Genomic DNA, 18,664 nt, shown 5'->3' with positions numbered 1-18,664 from the left:
TGTAAAGATTTCTTTCGCGGCGAACAAAAAACGTAGTGACTTTTTTTTTTTTTATTTTTCCTTTTCTCACTGTCGTCGCTTCGCCAAAGTTAATTTTCATAATTAGTTTCTCAAGGAAGATTGCGTTTCGCAATTGCTTCTGTTTTTGTTTTTTTTAACACGTTCAGACGCCACTAAATGATTGATTATAGACAATCGTTGTTACATGATGATTCTTTTTGACGTAATTCGTATTCAGCGACAAGGATTTCGATGACGATCGTATTTGAGAAGGTTGCGAACGCTGGTCTAGCAATTTTTCCGCGAAGAATCGTGACCGTGGACCAAAGCAATTATTTGCACGGTAGAAACGTGTGTTTGCTCTGGGACATCATCGTCGAGAATGACGTTCCTAGTGGACGTTCAATGACAGCTGCTTCGTGATAGGTCAGTGGATCGAAATAACGTCCTTCGATGATCTAGTATAGGGTAAAAGTAACTAGCGACTAGGTTAGGTCACTATTTGGACGCCATTTTGATTGAGCTCTGCGGATCAATCAAATCACAGACAGAAATCAAGATGGCGTCAACCTAACCTCAAAAGCGAGCCAAAATCGTTCAGTTTCACGTACGTATAACTTTTAATGGAATTCCGAAGTTAAAATTTTTTAGTTAGTTACTATCAGAAATTCAGCCTAACATACTATTTCCAGTTGAGATTACCCAAAGTACGTTCCTAGTGGACGTTCAATGACAGCTGCTTCGTGATAGGTCAGTGGATCCTTCGATGATCTAGTATAGGGCAAAAGTAACTAGCGACTAGGTTAGGTTACTATTTGGACGCCATTTTGATTGGTCTCTGCGGACCAATCAAATCACAGACAGAAATCAAGATGGCGTCAACCTAACCTCAAAAGCGCGCCAAAATCGTTCAGTTTCACGTACGCATAACATTTAATGGATTTTCGAAGTTAAAATTTTTTAGTTAGTTACTGTCAGAAATTCAGTACAACTTACTATTTCCAGTTGAGGTCACCTAAAGTACTTGTACATCGCACAATCAGCCTCTCTTTCACTTAATTGTTCGTAACGCAACGCATCGCAATTGACTGGAAGCGAGCGCGATATCTTTTAGTCCACGTTGTTCGTTGTTCATTGTGCTCGATCAACATCGACCGGCTACGCGACTAATTTTAGCCTTTATATCGTCTCGGCTTGGTGTTACGTAAAATTTGTCTAGTGTCAAACGCGTGTAAATATTTCTGAAGCCGGGTTTACGTTGGATTCGTGTCAACGCTTCGGTAAAGAGTACCGATGCTTAAGAACACGCTGTTCCGCGCACGATTATCCTTCCGTCGAGTCAAGGTTCTCTAACTGCGCTCACGCGATATCGCGTGCTCGCTTGTTTATCGAATCGGTCGGCGCGTTGTAGAGAAAAAAAATGATCAATCTACTAGATGTATCTCGTTCCATGCATATTATCATCGATGAATATAAATGCTGTTAAATAAAAGAAATTAGAACGAGAATGGCGCGCGGATAAATAAAGGTGTTGCTTGTGCAAAAACACGTGTCGACTGGTAGTCTCCTTTTTTCCATAACTCTTGATGGGAATTATTGAGCAATAACTTGACACCGAGCAAGCGGTTTTGTAACGTCGTATTCAAAGGTAACAGAAAAAAAAGACGATGGAGAGAGAAAAAAAAAAAACAGGCAGCAAGAATGACTGACTGCTGACCCAGAGCCTTGATCTCTTCGACGAGAGGTGCTTTAGCAGTCGCACTTACTTTTTCGTGTATTCCAACTCGAATCTAAAGCTCGTAAAGAGACAAATTGATGGGTAGAAAAAGACAATGTATTGACGCAAAAAAAAGGGAATGATCGAGAGTGAACCTATGACACGAAACCTCTTTATGCAGGATATTTCAATGCAAATGATGGTTGGAGGCACGAAGAATTATTCGTTATATTAACGAAGCTTAGTTAAATATATGGGGTGTCCGTATTATCAGCAGAAATCCATAAAAAAAACTTAAGGAAATTTTAATTCGGATCTATCTTCTTACATACAGCGGGGGGCACAGTAGACTTCCCTAGGGAAAATGGCGATGCCTCCTCCCCTAGACTCCCTCGAGTTACCGACCCTGCTCGTGGGCGGTCCCGAGAAGACTGACGATACAAGGGTGGGGGCGTCGTATATATAGGCCTGTGGCGGACCACTCGCGTATAAGCGTTTGCGCGGGAAAATTTGAATCGACATCTGCGCTATTATTCGTATTTCTCAATTATATACTAAATTTTATAATATTTAATAATCAGAAATAATGTTATTTCTTTTTCTAAAATACTTTTAATAATTATTTGTCATTTTGATGTACTTTAGTTCCTCCCTGTATGCGCATTGGGAGACGAAGAGTAGGACAAACTGCTAGTGAATCGCAGTGATTACGTCATGAGGGTCAGTTCTGCTTGTCATCGCGCGTCAGCAAAATAGCCTGACGAATTCTCCCATAAACACAGCCTTAGTCTGGTGTACGCGAAACGAGAGTCACTATTTGCACAGCAATCATCTAAAAATCATTTTCTTGTGTTTTTTTTCTATTTCTATGTCGTTCAAATGGAGAACTCGTTTGGTATACCTGTTTCCCTCCCTTATGTGTGTGATAATTATATGGTAATATTCATGGTATGTTGAAAGCTGTTCCTCTGTTATATAGGCTGTTTCAGTAATTATGGTACAATTGAATAGGGGATGACTCTTCTTAAGAAAATAAGTTGAAAAATTAAATAAAATTACATTCTGTGTACGAAACAGTTTGTATTGATTATACTAGTCACAAGGAATTCCTACTGATTCGTTGCGTATCGAGACACATCACTGAAGACATAATCATTGAAAGATACCAGTAAATAGGGTCAGGAACTAGACTTTGGCTTCGGTTAAGGCAGGTCATGTTCACTTTGGTATACGTCGCGAAACAAAATCAATATTACATTTTACATAATCATCAACGCTGTCTAGTTGTTTCTTATTGAATTGAACATGTTTTTTGTTTATCACGTATGAACAAATTTCAGCTGCTTTTAGTTAAATAACATAGATGATATAAGTGGCCACTCGTGATTTAAATTGTTCAATCAATTAACAATGAAATGAGAACGAATGACTAACGAATAGTCGTTAAAATTCATAAGATTAATTTATTATTGATATGCTTAGTGACACGTGGAATAGTAAACGCAAAACCGAATCGTTAACCTTTTAGCTACCGAACACCACTATAATGGCTTTCGGGTAAGTTACCTTATCGAACGATACGCCACTATAGTGGATTTCTGGAGCCACTAAAGTGGCTCACTCGGTCTGTAGATATGTTTAAAATATCGTCATTTTTTTTTTATTTCACATTTGTTTCTCCTAAACCACATTTTCTAATAATATCAAAGCTATAGTTGAAGGGATTGTAACTTCACATTTCAATATGTACTATAATTCGATGGTTTTTTTTTAAACATTCCGCTTCATATATTTATAATTTTGTAGAATTTTTATAAATTATAATTTATTGCCGTACTGAAATACAGTGTTGCGGAAAGTCCACAAAAAAGTTAAGTAAAAAGTTATAATTAATTTTTAATCAACGTGTTCGCAGTAAAAATAGTTTTTTACATTTAATTTATGATCGTCTAATCTGTTCAAATTCATATCATAGAATTTTTAAACCTCTAATCAGACTTAATCTTCGTGCGGACCTAATTAAAGTGAATAATACAGTGGCGCAATTATAAGTGTAAGATAGGGGCTTAATTTCCTTTATTTTTGTTTATTTCGGGCAGTGTTTTCTAAAATTTTTAGTACCAATTCAAATTTTCCCGCGTGAACGTTTACGCGCGCGCGATTGGCTCAGGCTCCTATACATATACGCGCGCTCGGATTGGCCAGTGTTATTCCTTAATAGTTCAGAATCACCCCAGCTACCACTCCCTTAAGCGGCTTACGCACATTCTGGGACAGCCTGTATATAGGGTCCCTAGCGTTGCGTCGTCAGTCTCCCCCGGGAAGTCATAGGGAAAGGATGGGAACCCTTGCGAGATTCTTCTTTCTATCAATTTGTTGGTCGTTTTATTATTTAAATTATTTCGTTATCTAACTCGATGAGAAAGATAAACGTATTTCATAAATATCGGCAGATCACAGATAAAAAAGGAAATGTTTCTTTTTTTGATTAACAATATTCGATCGAACGATATCGATAAGCCGGCGTACCAATGGTAGAATTACTTAAGCGTGCAATAAAAAAAAAAAATAAGAAAAAAATAAGAGGTTGACAGGCCTTGAAATAATTTATAACTTGCCATTCATTAAACTTTATTGCTATACTATTTTCCCTGACGTTCAATATTCATCCTTTTTTCTATCTTACGCGTGTTACGAAACGCTTTTACAACGATCTCGTTTCCCCTTCTCGATGAATAAGTGACAATTGGAAGAACGTATGGGTTTTTGATGTACAGCATCGAGCATGGATGCTTTCCTAGGGAAGAAGGCGCCCTGGGCTTCCCTAGGGAAGAGGGCAGCCTAGACTTCCCTAGAGAAGAATGCACTCGAGTATAAACGTTCATAGGGAGAAAATTGTACTATTGTACTATCTTCAGAATTCTCGTTTCCCCTATAACGCCATTTTCCCTTGGGAAGCCTATCGTGCTCGATGCTGTAAGGGATCAAGTATCCCATCACGTTCCTTATTTATTAGTCATGTTCTTTACGTTAGAGGACAGAAGGTTCTAGGTTAGGTTAGGCTCTCCTAAGACTGAAGACAAATGGTGGGAGGCTACTCCCCCTACCTTCCTCCTCAACCAATAGGAGTCTACGTTGCATCTGAATGTACAGTGGACCAACGAAGTATTGGTACACCGAGTTTCATTTTGATGTCTGAATATCAATAACGAGTAAACTAATTGAAAACAATTAATCTTGAAACAATAATGAAACCCACAGTATTTTGTACGAAATGTTGCATAGACTTATTTAGTTATGATAAATAGCGCGATAGCAAATCGAATTGGTTGGATGAGTACCTAAATTTACAATTTAATCAAATAATGATATTAATAAATATTGAAGGTTCAACGTTATCGGTTATTTCGTAGTAGGCAATAGACATTTTGCAAGTAGTTTATCAGGAATATTCAAATATTATCTCAATGCCCTCGAGTATTTTACATACTTGACCTCCGTTTGGTGACCTGACTCGATGTTTTCACCTCGTGTATATAAAAAAAGAAACTATATTTCTATGCGGCACTATCGTGCCTTCGATAAACAATAATATTTAAATTGAATACAATTTAATAGCTAATAAACTTTGCAATTCTACCATCGTATTTTGCGTAACACCAAATCAAATAAATTAACACTGGCTTTAACTTTCTATATTTCGAAATTATGAAAAATCAAGATTCTTACAAATCATTTTTTCCCTGTTTTTTTAATAGTTTTACGTAATTAAATGGGGTCAGACTTTCTGTGTCGCAAAGTCGTCTATTCGATATGCAGCAACTTCTAGTGTTCGTTGCGATCCACGACCAGCCATTTTGTATTGAAATTATTAAGGAAACCTTTATGTAGTTGTTTTCTTCGTGCCTTAACCTACAAATTGATACGTCGCAAGTGGCATTTTGAAATACTTTTCTGTCATGATATTGTAGAATACTTTCGGTCTTTCAAAATCACAACTCTGCGATCTGAAGCTTAATCAGAAATAAAATTTCAATTTGTTCTGGATAAGAAAAGATAAAAAAAATTCTTGAAAATCTGAAACATGCAAACTTCAGATCAAATTGAATGATGCTCGAAGGGGAAAAGATTGGATGTTTCCATTTTGTTGTTTCAAGTGGTAACATATCGTATCGATGATCGTTCGAGAACGGGAACCAGACGTTTAAATATTTATCCATTTTATTTTTGTGTTATTTCGAAGAGTGTTCGCGATAGTCGTTAAGAAATCCTACTAACATCTTCGTAAAAATAGGTGAAGCATCAGTGTTGAAATAACACGTGGTTTCTGTGTAATAGCGAACATAACATTATACCAGAGCTGTTAACACATCGTCTTCACCTTTTACCCGTTCCAAAAATTTTCTCCGGCTTGTTACCGTGTTACTATTATTAGAAATACAAATTATTAATATAAATACTAATATTACTGTTCCTATATTAATAATTTTTAATTTTTGATTGAATTAGGTTTTGGCTGTGGTGGTAGAGTAACAGATTTCAAAACCACAAAGGTCACGAGTTCAAATCCCCTGTAACTAAAGTAATATTATTTTCAATAATTAATATCGTTATTAATAAATTATGTACGATTAAAATAATAGTAATATAATATTAATAATGTTATTAAAAAATACCATTTAAAAATGAATATATATCTAACAATTAAATGCACCCTAATGACCGTTTAAATATAAAAATATAACTTTCAGGAGTTTCGTCTATTCCTAAATATAGTGAAAATATATTTACTTTAAAAATCCTTGATATTCATTCTATACTGATATATGTATTACTTGTTTAAAAAAAATGAGCTGCATGCAGTTAGATGTGGCAGTTTGTGTCGAAGAAACAGCAAGTAATCGTGTTTAAATTCTTTTGCATCTGGAATTAATTTAAATTCAACTTACATTTATTACTTACGACCTTTTTTTTAATGTATGCACGGCGAACGTGTGCATAATTCTTAAGATACATATTGTAGTTACAGGTATTTGAATAAAATATTATGAGTTTGCTGCTAAACTGCATAAATTTCTGGAATTTCTGGAATATGAAGGTTGAAAATCTCTACATTGTTATTTCCACTTTTTAAAAAATTGGAAATCCATTGGGATTCATTGAAAACAAATATTGCTTTGTAAATTCTCAAAAGACTTAAATTTTCTCAATAAGCTTTTCAATTCCTTTATAAACAATGAAAATACATATTTCCATAGGTGCATTCATTGAAACTTAAATGAAATACTTTGCAGAATAATTTTGGATGCGTTAGTAGCAATAGACATAAAACTTTTTTTACATTAAAAATAGAAGAAACGTTATTCATATTTATGTCATATTTACAAGAAGAAACTTGAAAAAATCAAGCTATAATCGATCGAAATGGTCAAAATGTCGTAAATAATGGAGATAAAAGAAAACAAATGAAGAATTTTATGACGCTATCTGTATTTCAAGTGTTTACGTCTCTTTTAAACATTGCTTTACAGATCCTCAGGAGTTTTTTGAAACGTATAATTTATTTCAGGATTTGATTTTCTGAATTCCAGTTACGAAATTCGGTTATAATTAAGTTACAAAATTAGCTGCAAAAGAAAGATTAAAAATAAATACTGTCCTTTCCTCACAAAAAGTGTCCCCGGACGACACAGTGGCAAGAGGGGTGCTGCGCACACATCGACCAACTGCCTAGTTTTATACGCGCCCAATTAGTAGATGTGACAGTTTCGACCAATCACACGTCACGATTGAAAGTACGTGTGAGGTTAGGTGGGGCGCGACCAATCAGATCGCGTTATTCTAACGAGATTTCTTGTCAGCCGAAGACTACTTTTTTGTTATTAAATAAATACTTGCAAAATAAATAGAATTCGATTATTCTAAATTATATGTTTACTCGGGAATCTAACGAAAGAGACAACAAAGACTATGATACGCGTTAGTATGCGTGATTGATAAAGAGCTCTCTTATCGGTAGGCTTATTACCAGTAGAAGTTTCGTAAAGAAAACATGCTAGAAAAGAGATCGACGTATCACTGTTCTTTATCACTGAAATATCATTATTTGTACGTCTCTGGACGATAAGGAAATGATTCTTGTTCTCGAAACGAGATTTCGGATATCGTCTTCGTTTGCCCTGTTAATGTAATAGTATGTTCATTGCCTTTACTTTTCAACCTAAATTACTATTCAACGATCCCTAACCTTTATCTGAACAATTCGAGACTAAGTGGAGGAAATTTCTTGTTCAAATTTCGATTATCGTTAGATTGAATCAGAATTTTCAATGGAATCGATAAATGTGATTTTTCAATCGAATTTTAACTGTTTCGAAAATTAACGTGGCACGATTGATATTGCTCTGTCTCTGAATATATTCACCTTTCAATATTTCTTTTTAATTTGTAACGTTCTCATAAATCCGTACTCCAAAAATGAATAAAAAAATTATCTAAATGAGATGAAATTCGCGTTAAATCCTGATGACGTCTTATGATGTCAAGTCGAGCGGCCGCGTCCGACTGACGTATTAAGATGCCAAGCCGAGCGGCCGCGTCCGAGTGATGTCTTAAGATGTCAAGTCCAGCGAACGTATCCGAGTGATGTCTTAAGATGTCAAATCGAACGAACGCATCCGAGTGATGTCTTAAGATGTCAAGTCGAACGAACGCATCCGAGTGATGTCTTAAGATGTCAAGTCCAGCGAACGTATCCGAGTGATGTCTTAAGATGTCAAATCGAACGAACGCATCCGAATGATGTCTTAAGATGTCAAGTCGAACGAACGCATCCGAGTGATGTCTTAAGATGTCAAGTCGAGCGAACGCATCCGAGTGATGTTTTAAGACATCAAGCTGTTCAAACAGACTTTGTTTTATCGAACTAATCAAGTAAAATTAATTTTTGTTACAGATGCCGATCTGAGCATGGGCGCGGGCGCAGCTGGGGGCTCGGTCCTCGGTCTGCCCGGATCGGGCGTGGGTGGTGTGCTCTCCCAACATTGCGCCATTTGCGGAGATCGCGCCACTGGAAAACACTACGGCGCCGCTTCCTGTGACGGGTGCAAAGGTTTCTTTCGACGATCGGTCAGAAAGAACCACCTCTACACCTGCAGGTTCGTATCAAAATATAATTCATACGTGTACATTAATTTTTTATAATATCATTATGAATTGGACGTATTTTGTTAAGATAGAGGTTTTACACTTAGCATAGATTTAATAATTATAGAATAATGATGAATACAAAAACTGAACATAAAGAAGCATATTGAATAAAACTCATAGAAAATAAAACATAACCTATAACGAGAACGTAACTTCAACGCATAACCCTTTTTTACTAAAGAACACAATCATTCGCGCATGCGCATTCACCAACCGAATCATAACGGTCTTTCACATTATGTCCAATATATCGGAGGCGCGCAATTTAAATCTGAACAAGGACAACAGGCGCGCAATTTGAATTCAGTAGAACGTAGATCGACTCCCCGCTATAAAATTTACCCCGTTATACCAGTTAAAAATTTCTGAATATTCTTCTAATAAAAATTATCCGTTTGTTTGGCAGATTTAGTAGAAATTGTGTAGTAGACAAGGATAAAAGGAATCAGTGCAGGTACTGCAGACTAAGAAAATGTTTCAAAGCTGGCATGAAGAAGGAAGGTGAGTAAAGAGAAGAATAACTCTGTTGCATTTATTTTTCTTTCGTTTATATTGTTTCTCAAGCGATTAATCAGTGATTCAATGCAAACATAACAGCAACAAAGCAATGAACTGCATGAAAAAGAAAAAAAAAAAGAAAGAAAAATGAATCAACTGCAAATAAGTCATCGTCGCAACGAAAACACTGCGTGTAGAATAATCTTTTCTTTTCCTCTGCTTCCGATCTTTCGCGTAGCCGTACAAAACGAAAGGGACCGGATAAGCTGTAGAAGGCCGAGTTACGAAGAACAGACCAGCAACGGAAGTGGACTTTCGGTAGTTTCCCTGCTTCAAGCTGAAATGCTCAGCAGACAAGTAGGCGCTGCTCTTGAGGTCAGTTTACATGAACATTATTATCAATTTTTATTAATATACGACCGATCGGAATACAATGAAACCGATAATAGTAGTATCGCTACAACATTGTCAATAATGATTCATTTAATAATTCAATAATAATCATTTCTCCCTTGAATAAAATAAAGGCGCACCGTATTTAACCAGCGCGGTCATGTAAATTCAAGGTTTTGTTGCTTTGTTTATTCGGTTAATGAAACGAATTTAATGACAGCCTTAATAATTATGAGAAGAAAGAGAATTAATGAGGACCCTGAGAATAATACCGAGACTCTTAATGTAAATGCCATGCCGGACAGACATCCGGTCATTTTCTTGGGGGAACGAATTGTAATCTTCTACCTCAAATCAAGTGAAAAATATTTAAATTTCATCGAAATACCATAGAATTATTTATACGATGATTCTATGAAAATTGAAAATCAATGAAAAGATATTCGAGTCTGATTTGTAATTAATTGTTTAATTATTTTTCATTGAATTCTGCAAGTAGAGAATCGCGTAACTGACAGTATAGCAAGTAGGTATATCAACAGGTGACACTCCCGGCGCCATCTTCGAAGTCATCGATTCGTTGTCCTTTTAAATGGGTTGTATCCACGAGCGGGAAATTTGAATGAATTGAATGTAATACTTTCATTTTCTGTATATTATTAATCGAAGTATTTACATTAATTTTACATAATTGAAGAGTGGAAAAATAGGAAATATAATAAAATGACGGTATTAGAATATATATTTAAACATAAATTACATAATTGTATGTACAATAAGATGAGAGAAGGTTTTGGAAGAATATTACAATATTTAAAAATTTAATACAATGTTAAGTTTCCTATCTTTTTTTACACACATTTAAAATATTTTATTACTGTATTTCAATATATAATAAATTCTTAATCGAATAAATAATTTTAATAAATATTGCAAAGGGAAATTTTTACAAGGATGAGTGAAACCGTTATCGAATAGATTGGATCACTTTGCCAGAGTGTCGCCTCTTGTTATACCTACTCCTTGCTTTAAGGTTATATGGAAGCTAATTCCAGTTTATGTTTCAACAGCTAGGCAGTCCGGGTAACGATATCGACCTAAGCACCAAGCAAATAGCCAACATAAACGATGTCTGTGACAGCATGAAACAACAGCTCCTGATCTTGGTGGAATGGGCTAAATACATCCCTGCTTTCAGCGAGTTAACGCTTGACGATCAGGTTGCCCTTCTAAGGGCACACGCTGGCGAACACCTTCTCCTTGGTGTAGCCAGGCGCAGCATGCAACTGAAGGATGTCCTTCTTCTGGGCAACAACTGTATCATCACTAAAAATTGTCCTGGTACGTCATTCCGTACTTCTATTTATATTTAGGTGCTGGTTTATTGTTTGTTTGTCCTAATTAATCCCTTGACAAGATAGATATTCATATGAATAATCACTATTTTGTGGTAAATACTGTTCACCAATCGCATGAAATCCCGTGAGAATAACGCAATCTGATTGGTCACATTCCACCTCACCTGATTGGTCGAAGCGGTCGCGTCTACTATTTAGATTCGTCTTGCCTCTGTGTCGTCCTGCGAGACTTCTTGTCAGTCGGTGGACAATATAAGAAAATCGTTGTCAAGGAATTAAGAGGAATAGGTTGTACGATAATCTTAATTAAATAATCAGGTTTGTTGAAAATTTATAGGAACTAACTCAACATTATTAACAATGAGACTAACACAAACGTTCATCTAACACTTGTTTTAATAATCGAATATGAATTAAAAGAGATAATTAATTAAGATTTTAGTAACAACAGCCACATGGTAATAATTATAACAGCATCAGAAATATTAATTAAAAGAATAATAATAATAGCAATAAATTCGTTATTTTTTTACTTTTCAAATATTTATTTTTATTTTTCGAAAATATTCCATATAATAATTGTCTATAAAATCTTACATCACAGTGAATAGAATTCAAGAATACAGTGGTTCATTTATCACGATTACCTTGAACGTTCTGTCGTATTCAATGACACGATAAATTGTTTTCAAACCTAAGAAGAGATTAATTAGATGAGCTAATTGTAAAGAAGAATCGAAGGACAATTTATTGTTTAGTCTACATATTTATTATTCGTGAATAACATAATTTTTATCTTTTTAGATAAAACTTTTATCTAAAGTATTTTTATTTAAATCAACTTCAGAAAATATTTTCCTTAGTTTTCAGAAATTTTTCAATCGACTAACTGCCGTTTGAAAATTATAAATTATTTTCAAAACCCGTTTGGCAAACGCAAAAAAAAAAAAAAAATAAAACCATTTTTTTATTCGCCAGCAACCTTATCGACAAATGATTATCACGTCAAAATATTTTTGATAGATAACTGATAGGGTTTTACGTAGAATGAGCAGCTGAAAGTATTATTATCCCGTCGTAATAAAGATTACATCGTATTACTTCATCTCTCGATGTCATCGACAGATAAGATTGCAACGAAAATCAAAAACCGTATTTAGAACTCGTTCTTTTTAAGTGCAAATTCTTTTTTTTTTAAATTATGAATTTGCACAAACAGGCCTGGCATAATTACTAAGGAAACTTGGGTGAGTAAATAACATCGTGCATGCAAAAAGTGTTAACTAATTTGAAAAATTGACTAATATTTTTCTTTCCTTATTGGTCCACATAAGTCGCTGTTCCGTATCAAATCCATCAGTAGTTCACGAATATTCGATTTGATTAACGTAACGAGACTTCGGTTTGCAGCGGGTGTTATAAAATTACGTTTGGAGGTTAAGTACCGTGCGTCGCCGACTCTCCGGACGCCGCTATAACTAGAGTTTACTATATTAATTATCTAAGGATTCGCTAAGTAGCCCTTAAATTATGAACGAGTAAATTATTTGAAAAGAGCACGCGAACAAACCGCTGGTCTCGTTAAATGTTGATTGCACGAACGCATATTGGGGAGTAGCTAGTAGACTGAGTCCGGCCTTCACGTCGCAAATCGCAGCAGCATGACTGCAGATGGGTTCTATTCGACTTGGTTGGTGGTCCTCCATGCTTTTAATACCTCACACTTTATCCGGGCTCAGTCGATTGGTAATAGAACCCGATAGGAACAGTTTAACCGTGGTTATCAGTCATATCTTTGTCCACAGAGGGTCGCAACCAGGATCTGGACATTAGCAAGGTCGGCATTAGGGTGATGGACGAGCTGGTGAAGCCTTTGAACGAAGTGCAGATCGACGACACGGAGTTCGCTTGTTTGAAGGCCATTGTCTTTTTTGACCCCAGTAAGTTACTCAGAAATGGATTCAACGAACACCGCTACGAATTACCTAGCACTGTTTCGAGTTGATCCAAAAGTCTCTACCCCCCTTAAGGGGTTAGGGTACTCTAGAATTTTGATAAAATCGAAATTTCTTTTTTTGCTTAAAAGGTGCCTTAATGTCTTAAAAATGATATGGCAAAAGATTATAGGTGGGAAAAATCCCCCCCCCCCCCCCCCCGGGTCTGCTGCGCCTATCACTGAAAACTTTTTCAAATACGCCATTTTTACAAAAATTAATATATCAAAAAAATCCTTTGGTTTTTTTAAAAAAATATTTTGGTTTTTTATCTTAAGTTAAAAATTGCAAAAGCTGCTGGTTTTGCCCTACAAAAAAGAGGCGTCATAGAAGAAATGCTGCAGAGCCCATATTTTGACTTGAATCATTATAAAAAAATTAATTTTTAAAGTTTATTAATTGTAAAATAAAGACATGCTTACAGAATTTATTCCATCATTTAAAAAAAAAAATTCCCAAAATATGCCTATTTTTTTCTTGCTCTAGAGTGGCCTAACCTCTTAAGATATCTCTTTTCATGATCTCCGAGTTGAAGACGAGGTGGAATTTGCGTGTCATTCAGCCAAGATTTGCCGGCACGCGAGAACGATTGTCTCAATGAGATTTAATTGATCATCGGCGCGGTCATCGCCGTCATGTTGAAACAAATTGCAAACAATCGCAGGCATGCTCTGCTTTTTCATCTTATCTCTTCGCTTACATGCTTCTCTTAATATGTATATTTTCTGCATTAGGCTACATCTTTAACCCTTCGCCTACATCGTCAGTCTCTAAAGCTAGTTGCAATGTATAATTGTTTGTATTATATTTTGTTAACAGATGCAAAGGGCCTGAGCGAACCGCAGCGAATCAAACAATTACGTTATCAAATTCAAATTAATTTGGAAGATTATATTAGCGATCGACAGTATGATAGTCGTGGTCGATTCGGCGAGATACTTTTGACTTTACCAGCTCTCCAATCAATCTCCTGGCAAATGATAGAACAGATTCAATTTGTAAGGCTGTTTGGAGTTGCACATATAGACAACTTGCTGCAAGAGATGTTGTTAGGTGGCGCCACCGCAGAGATAAATGGTGCTGCAACACCAATACCGATCTCAAATGCACCTGGTAGTTACGTGAGCAGCAATGAAAGCCCTAGCAGTCCCTTAACGCCGGCTAACGCGCCCCCGTTGAGTCCTCAAGATCACATGCTGGCTGGTGGGAGTCCTGTTATGATCCTGAGGGACCTTACGCCTATACAGAGTCAAGAGGACGTGACTAGTGCAACTGGATTTAGAATGTTCAAGCAAGAACCCAGTCTCGAAAGTGAATCAACCTTTTAAAGGTCTTTGGATGTATCTTAAAAATAATTGAAAGATCCTGCGGAATGAATTATAAATCTGGAGATACTGGATCGTATTGAAAATGGATAAGGAACTACAAAAATGTAAGATAAGTTAGCTATGAGAAACTAGTAGAAGACTTTCACTTATGTGCCACAAAAGAATCAGGATCTTTCTTAGATAAGATAATTTTTAAATGTTAAAATAAGATGTTTCAATGGTACGTTGGAGAGAAGTTTTCAAGTTTCAGAAGAGTGGGAAGACTTTGAATGATTATCAGAAACGGTGAGAAAGATTGGATCATTTTGAAAGGTGAAAATGCAGAATCTTATACAGTTTTAAAAATACTTGATGATGCAGTGGCAGAACAATGTCATGAACTGCGTGTAATCATATAAGATCTTATAAGATCCCAAAGTAAGAACGAGTTCTTTTAATATTTTACATATTTTTGACAAGAAACTGACTTTAGCGATCTCTGATGATATTCTGAGCAGTTTTTAAACATTAGCGACATCTTTCATTAAAATATTTATAAATACAATCTTTTTTTTTTTTTACTTGTACTCTAAATTTACAAGCATATTCAAAGCATATCTTTCAATTAATTTGGTGTATTAACTAAATTCATGAAAAATAATGTGAAATTTCGTTCATTTTTGGATAAAAATCATGCTCAATCGATTGCTCAATTAATTCTTAATTACCTTAACCATAAGGTCAAATCAAAATCGGTCGATTAAGTGACAAAGAATTACTTTGTCACTAAAAAGGTCAACTTAACTAATATTAATGCACTACTTTACTGCATAATACATATTCAGTAACCAATACTTTGACAATATGTTTGATTAAAATCAGAGGAACTCATCACTTTCATATAAACTATATGTTATATTATAGTATATTTAATAAGCATACAACGTTTCCTATTTTAATTTCTATTTTCATCAAGAACACATTTTTAATTCGATCTAGTTTCATACGATCGCAATAAAATCTAAACGACCGACCTCTGAACATAATAATAATAATTAATTTTAATTGTTACATTTCTAGAATGTAAGTACATTGTTATTTATACAAAGGGTTTATTAATTATATTATTTATAATATATTTCTACAGAGAATATTTTTGTTAATGCAATAAATATTTTGTTATCCCTATTATACTGAATATGCATTGTATCATACGTACACAACAATTGTAATAATTGAATAGTCTTTTTATCTACTCGTATAAATGAAAGATACTTCAGATATTCCGAATAACATCAGGCAATGTGCAATATTAAATGCTTTTCAATCATTTCAGCAAATATTCATTCGGATAAGCAACATTTTAATTGAACACTGTACATAGTATTTTTAAACATAAGTTATATTTAATATATGTTGATTTTTTACAAACAGTTTATTTAATATCCTCCGCAGTACAAAAAGAACACATTAACATTTAGTTTGCAACAATAGTTAATATACTTGACTTTTAAAGTACTATAGTTACTGGTTTAAAAGAACTAGTCTACAGATTTTCTGCAATAAGTCAATTGCAAAATTCTATCTTATTTCTTTTTTTTCATCCACACGTATAATAGCAAATACATACATAGGAATATTTATTGAAATGAAAAGAATAGAAATTTCAACATGCCCCATCAAAAAACATCATTTTTCAGAATCTTTTTTTACTAATCTAATTTAGCCAGTGAAAGGAATCTTAGAAAATTTCATGTTATTTGCTAGGAACATTTTACACCCTGTATAAAATAGACAACATTCCATGTAAAAAATCAAAAATGTTTAGAGAATAATTAACGCCTCTCTCTATAAAGAGAGGAGCACACGCCATTGCAATGCAATTTTTTTTTTAAGGAAAGGAGTATGCATATTTTTGTTAATTTTTTTTACACATTTGGAGTACGATTTGTTTCTTATTTTCACTATATGAAATAATTTTCATTCATACATTACTTTAAAAGCAAATCGCTAGTTCCAAATGTTTATCGCGGCTTCTACTAGATATTACATTTATGAACAGATTAGAAAATGATAGGATAATATTTTAAGATATACATAAATTTATATACTATTAATAATATGAAATGTAGTATATAAATATATAAATAACATTTTATCTGGCACATGTGTATACATGTACACAAAATGTAAATTAGTGGAAGTGATAATATTATTTTTAACAAACAAAGAAACTAGTTAAATAAAAGGGGAACCTGTAACAAGTTTCTGCATAATTTTCTTTTTTTATATTTATTTTGTATTATAATATACTTTTGTTAAATACACTATAATACATTTTCATCTTGACTTATACTTGAAGTAATTTAAAATACAACCAATATATAAAACATTTTAATGATAGAAGAAAATAAATAAATTGTCAGGAACTATATTTTTTTTCACATACAATTCAACTATAGAAATTTTCACTGCGAGTCTCGTGATTTTTATAAAACTTACGATTAGATTATTTCAAATTTTTAATGAAATATTTTAATGTAGATGTAAGAATCATGATAAAACACTTATGGATTGTAATGAAATTGGAAAACATTAATTAAAACTTATATAACTAATTCCTTTATTTCTTCTATATTTATTCTGTACAGTAAGTTTAATATTTGAGAGATGATTATTTTTATATGGGTTGTGAGCTAAAAGTTACCAAGATAAACAGTTCATAAATAAGTCAATTCGTAGGTAAGCTTTTACAAAAAATCATTCAGAGCATATAAACATTATTTGAATTGTAAATAACTTTTTTCTTAATCAATTGTTATTTAGTTGTAAGAAAATTTGTATTATACATATAATAAAGGGAGTAAACATCTAATTAATATTTTTAATCAAAGAATAAAAAACATTTCACTTCCTGTATAGGATTGGTCTATCAAATTATACTGTGATCATATTAAATAATTTATGTGATGGTCAAGTCTTGTAATATATATTGTAAAATGAAAACGTTAGTCTAGTTCATAATTTGTACGTTTTCTTTTCTTTAAATTTGCAGTGACTTCAGAAGGAAGTATGCTATTAGTACCCTTTTGTAGCCACTCTGAAAGCCTAACTTTAGCTTTTCTTCCACTAAGAAATAGTTCTCTTTCAAGCCTAGGAAGCTGCTTCCCTAATGTAGGATCAGATATCGGATTTTGTGCCCAATCCATAACTAAACGTAAACGAGATTTAAATGTCTGAAAAACACATAACAAAATTTCTAAAATCCTTAGATAAATGTATCCAATTTTGAAGAAGTCAGGATGTTGTATTAAAATTGTTGCAAACTGTCTAATTTAAAATATAGGAACAAGAATAGGATCTAGAATTTCATGAGCTACTTTTACCTGCAATAAACTATCCGTTATTTGTTCAGAAGATCTGTCATTAAGTTTCCGTACATGCATTCCTAATTCATAAAAGAATGGGTTCCATTTGCTTAAGACAACAGCATCAGCATCTGCTTTTAAAATTTCTCTAACAAAATATAAATAAATATTCAAAAATAAGAATGTTTACATTCGAAACAAAGAGAAATTAACAACAATTTGATAAATATGATAAAAATAAAAAAAAAAGATCAAACCTATATCCTTCCTTGTATATTTTTGGTATATCAACGCTAACTATAGGATTTCGTAGGTTTTTCAACGACAATGCTAACCATAATGGAAATTCTACTTTTGATCCTATTTTTAAATTTGCAGTTTGGGACGAGCAATCCAAAAAACCTTGAAAATGTAGATCGTATGTATACACATATTAACTGTACAAATACGTGGTACAATTTGTAGTCATTAATAATATGTATATGTATAGTTAATAAAAAGATACTGAAAATGTTTAAAATTATTGAAATAAATTAAATATTACCTAATCTAGGTAACTCGACTTCAGTCGTACACGTTAATCGTTCTTCGGTACACAAAATATCATTTATAGCAAAGTAATTTGGCAAATAACTTTGACTCAATGCCATTTTATAAAAATAAGAAAATTTCAATCAACCGATAAAATTTCGACTTCCTTAAAATTCCTTAAAATGCCGCTAGATAGCGCTAAACAATTCGCCAAACTTTTATGAAACCAGCTATTTATCGATCTAACAAAGAAAATCTTCCTGCCATTTTCTTTGATATGGAATGTGGA

The 18,664-nt window shown here is 33.8% G+C and overlaps 2 protein-coding genes across 7 annotated transcripts in view; one reads left to right on the top strand and one right to left on the bottom strand.

Moving 5' to 3' along the window:
- Hnf4 (Hepatocyte nuclear factor 4) overlaps window positions 1-15,061 on the top strand; it is a 31,711-nt gene extending 16,650 nt beyond the window's left edge. For 5 of the 6 annotated variants that reach the window (XM_034334547.2, XM_034334549.2, XM_034334545.2 and 2 more), the window contains 6 exons: window positions 8,673-8,874; window positions 9,333-9,427; window positions 9,663-9,799; window positions 10,888-11,158; window positions 12,963-13,115; window positions 13,989-15,061. In XM_034334547.2, the coding sequence (XP_034190438.2) occupies window positions 8,673-8,874; window positions 9,333-9,427; window positions 9,663-9,799; window positions 10,888-11,158; window positions 12,963-13,115; window positions 13,989-14,497 (1,367 nt within the window). In that variant the 3' untranslated portion in view covers window positions 14,498-15,061. The remainder of the gene's footprint in view (window positions 1-8,672; window positions 8,875-9,332; window positions 9,428-9,662; window positions 9,800-10,887; window positions 11,159-12,962; window positions 13,116-13,988) is intronic. The other variant, XM_034334546.2, reaches the window with a different exon arrangement.
- A 2,274-nt stretch (window positions 15,062-17,335) lies between these two features.
- Window positions 17,336-18,528, bottom strand: Psf3 (DNA replication complex GINS protein PSF3). Its single transcript, XM_034334598.2, has 4 exons — window positions 18,389-18,528; window positions 18,102-18,246; window positions 17,863-17,992; window positions 17,336-17,712 (listed from the first exon to the last, which is right to left on the bottom strand). The coding sequence occupies exons 1-4, from the start codon at window positions 18,492-18,494 to the stop codon at window positions 17,485-17,487; spliced, it is 609 nt and encodes a 202-aa protein (XP_034190489.1). The 5' UTR covers window positions 18,495-18,528; the 3' UTR covers window positions 17,336-17,484.
- Between the last annotated feature and the right edge of the window lie 136 nt (window positions 18,529-18,664).

Source organism: Osmia lignaria, chromosome 8 (genome assembly GCF_051020975.1).
Source record: "Osmia lignaria lignaria isolate PbOS001 chromosome 8, iyOsmLign1, whole genome shotgun sequence".
Classification (NCBI taxonomy): Eukaryota; Metazoa; Arthropoda; class Insecta; order Hymenoptera; family Megachilidae; genus Osmia; species Osmia lignaria.
The sequence above is the reverse complement of the archived record's forward strand: the minus strand, read 5'-3'. Positions and strand labels throughout refer to the sequence as shown.